Source organism: Aethalodelphis obliquidens, unplaced genomic scaffold, assembly GCF_003676395.1.
Source record: "Aethalodelphis obliquidens isolate GAN/ISIS:26980383/991018 unplaced genomic scaffold, ASM367639v1 scaffold1, whole genome shotgun sequence".
Classification (NCBI taxonomy): Eukaryota; Metazoa; Chordata; class Mammalia; order Artiodactyla; family Delphinidae; genus Aethalodelphis; species Aethalodelphis obliquidens.
Window position 1 is genome coordinate 11,960,530 of NW_020837945.1, and position 3,642 is coordinate 11,964,171.

The window sequence follows — 3,642 nt, forward strand, 5'->3', positions numbered from 1 at the left end:
AGGATGGTAGGCAAGGCGATTCCATCTGGCCGGCAGGCCTCCCCACCAATCCCTTCTGTGTTCCCAAAGTGAATGCTCATTTTTCCTAAATGTATACATGCTTCACATGAACCAATGTGGATACAATTGAGTAAATCACCTTATCTGGCCTTTCTTTAATTTCCCACAGGTTAAAGGGGACACTATTTCTCCCCTACGATCCCCCTACCTTTAAATGTGGTTGTATTTCATTAATAACTATGAATATTTAAATAGTGCATGTGAGCAAGTCCACATTCCAAATTCTTTGTATCATCATCAGACAGAAGAGTTTTCTTCACTTGTTAGAATAAAATGATGCCCAAGGTCATAATTTCCCGGGAGACCACTCCAACCTGATTTAAATGATGGGGGTAAGCTCATAGCCATGATATATTGTTTAAGCTTCTGTCCACTAAGACAGAAAAAGGTATATTTCTGAGAAATAGGATGAGATAGAAAATACTTTTATCATAAATGTATTTCATAGCCCATTTTTCAGACTGTAGTGTAAAAAGACCCTCCCTCCCAGCTTGGCTAAGAACTAATTCCTGGAATTCCTCCCTCCCTCCTCTCACCCACCCATTCACCTGCGATGCCTGAACTTGACCTACAGTTGACTCCATTGGATTATTTTACAAATCAGGAAGACGGGTTTAAAAATTTTGACCCGCATCCTTTAATGATTACCCTTCATCCTGAGGCTCTGGATCCACCAGGGCACCTTACACTTTTATTAACAAACAAATCAGGCGGGAAATAGAAGGTTTGTACATGTTTATTTTGTTGATTCTTCACAGCGCAACGAAACAAAGTTAGAGAAAAAAAATAAAATGCCAGTTAAATTCGGCTACTACCAACAACCAAAAGCCTTAAACATAAAATCCAAAGCAAGCTTCTGAAAGATCATGAAATCATCTTGGGTGGAGTAATTTGTTAACGTCTGTAACAAATCAATGTACTGATAGTTCTTCAATCGCACAGCGGCCAGGTGACCCGCCCCACGCGCTGGTCCAAGACCCCGCACGTGAAGGGACAGCGCAGAAAACGCCATCCCGCCGTCGCCACCGCAGTGGGGCCCCTCCGAGCAGCCTGCTGTGTGAGGCTCCCGGTTCCCCTCCGTGTCTTTTAACGAGGCAGAACGTTAATTAGACAACGTGCTTTCTGACAGGACGGCAACGGCGAAACGCATTGTTACCTATTTTTTAGGACACCGGGAACCCCTTCTGCGGGGGAAAGGTGGTTGTTTTTAAGCAAGCTCAAATGTTGGTTACGCTACCTTTGGGGAAGGGGGGACAAAACGATGAATCTTGAGTTCTAAACTGCCGTTCTAAGAAGACCCCAGGATTTCAAAGCGAATAATCGCAGCGAAACACACGGTTATGCGATTATCAAAAGCTGCACTGTAATCGTCGGGGTACGAAAGCGGACTTCCCAACCCAGCACACCCATCGACCCGGGAATTGTCATCGCCCCCTCCCGTGGCACCGCGATGCCAACCGTCCAGCCGCAGAGGGTCGGTCCGTCTGCTACGTCCGAGACCTTCTGCACCGACTAAGTGGTCTCTCTCGGCTTTCTGGGGTCGGGCAGCCTCCTCTAACAGGGGCTGTTTGCTGGGAACAAGGGCGCCTATGACCCCTGGCCGAGGAGAAGAAACCACCGCCACCCCTCCCTCCCGCCCTCCGAGAGCAGCCCCTTGGTCCCCTCGGGCCTGGCCTGCCGCCGCACCCTGAGCTAGCATGGCGCCCTTAAGTCCACATCACCCCCTGCGAAGCGCACGACTCCAGGAGCCGGGAGAGACAAGCGCTGGGTGACAGTGGCAGTGAGAGTGCGCAAAGCAGCTGGAATCCACCCAGAACCCCCAAACAGCCCCGACGCTCTATCGAACATCCGCTCGGGTCATTTTAATTTCCCCGGGGCGGGGGCGGGGAGGGGACGCCCAACAGTCCCTTTCTCTGGGCGAGGAAGTTCGAAATGCCCTCTTTGCTCGGCCCTGCTCTCGCGGGCCGCAGGGCGCGGGGACGCGCAGAAGCTGGGCGGCGGGAGGCCGGGCCGAGGTCGCGCCCCGGGCCCGGGCCAGCCCTCACTTGGAGAACTGCGCCTGCACCGCGGCCAGGCCCAGGCCTGCCGGGACGAGGTGCGGGAACTTGCAGACGGCGCAGGTGCAAAGGCCGGGGCTGCCCGCGCCGCCGCCCGGGCCGCCGCCGGGAAGCGCAAACTGGCCGCACGGCGGCTCATCGAGCGCCAGCGACAGGTACTTGGCCGGGCGCAGCGCGTCGGGCGGCCCCACGGCGCCGGGGGCCAGAAGCACTGAGCCCGGCGCTGCGGCGAGCAGAGGCAGGCCGGCCAGCAGCAGGCGCGGTGCAGCGGGTCCCGCGCCCTCGCCGAGCGCGCGGCGCAGCTCCTGCAGCGAACTGCCCAGCAGCAGGATGTAGTTGCGGGCGAGCAGCAGCGTGGCGATCTTGGAGAGCTTGCGGCCCGGTGCACCCTGGCAGTGCGCCGCCGAGTAGGGCAGGATGACCTCGCGCAGCGCGTCCATGGCCAGGTTCAGGTCCTGCATGCGCTTCCGCTCTCGGCTGTTGATCTTGCGCCGCAGCTGCTGTTGCTGCTCCTCCTTGGCGTCTGCCCTGGAGCCGCCGCCCGCGTGCGCGCCCGGCCCGGATCCCGTGCCCGGCGGCTCGGCGGGCGCCTCCGGCTTCTCGCGCGCCGCCTTGGGGAGAAGGGGGGCCGTCGTGGAGGAGGAGGAGGAAGTGGCGGAAGAGGAGGAGGAGGGCGGCTGCCGGTAGCCCACGAGCTCATACAGGGAGGCCCCGAGCTGCACGTCTCCCGGCCGCTGTGGCCGCAGCATGGTCGCAGGGGCCACGTTCACGCGCGCCTGGGAAACCGCATAATACATCTGGGGGACGGTGGGGAGGGCCGAAGCGCCCTTCAGGAACGCCCCGGGGTGGACCTTTCAGCAGGCCGCCCCTCCCCGCAGACCTGCGCGCGGGGAGCGGATGGCAGGGCAGTAGCCCGCGCCCAACCCCTTTAAACCCGGCTTGGGAACCTGAGGGGTCGCGGGCTGCTGGGCGCAGCCAATGGGGGCGCGAGGTCCGGCGCAGGCGCGTGCTCATTGGCCACCCGCTCCTCAGGCCTGCGCGGAGGTACCGCTGGCACCGCTTAAGGACATTATTGTGAGCGCCCCATGGAGAATCACAGGACAGGCCTCCGGGAGGGAGGGAAGGAGGGAGGGACGCGCCTTTTCGGGTGGAGTGCGGCTGTTCTTGGAGGACTGGTGGCATGGTGAGGCTAAAACAACTGTGCCTACCTCCTTCTGCCCTGTGCCTCTACTTTTGGGGATACATGTGCATATTGGTTTGTTTTAAATTGTGGTCAAATACGCATAAGTTAATGTACCACCTTAACCGTTTATTAGTGTACAGTTCAGTAGTGTTACGTGCATTGCTGTGCACCCAATCCGCAGAACTCTTCATCTTGCAAAACTGAAACTCTGTGCTCATTAAACAATTCCCCATCCTCCCTGCTACTTCTGGCAACCGTTTTTCTTCTATGAATCCGACTGCTCTAGGTGCCTCATGTAAGTGGAATCATATTGTAAGCTAGTGACCAGCTTATTTTGTTTAG

General features: G+C 57.4%; 1 protein-coding gene across 1 annotated transcript; it reads right to left on the minus strand.

Annotated features, from left to right (window-relative positions):
- Nucleotides 1-1,715: 1,715 nt before the first annotated feature.
- On the minus strand, nt 1,716-3,210 carry OLIG1 (oligodendrocyte transcription factor 1). Its single transcript, XM_027079432.1, has one exon. It carries the CDS (start codon nt 2,912-2,914, stop codon nt 2,102-2,104), a length of 813 nt encoding a protein of 270 aa, XP_026935233.1. The 5' UTR covers nt 2,915-3,210; the 3' UTR covers nt 1,716-2,101.
- Between the last annotated feature and the right edge of the window lie 432 nt (nt 3,211-3,642).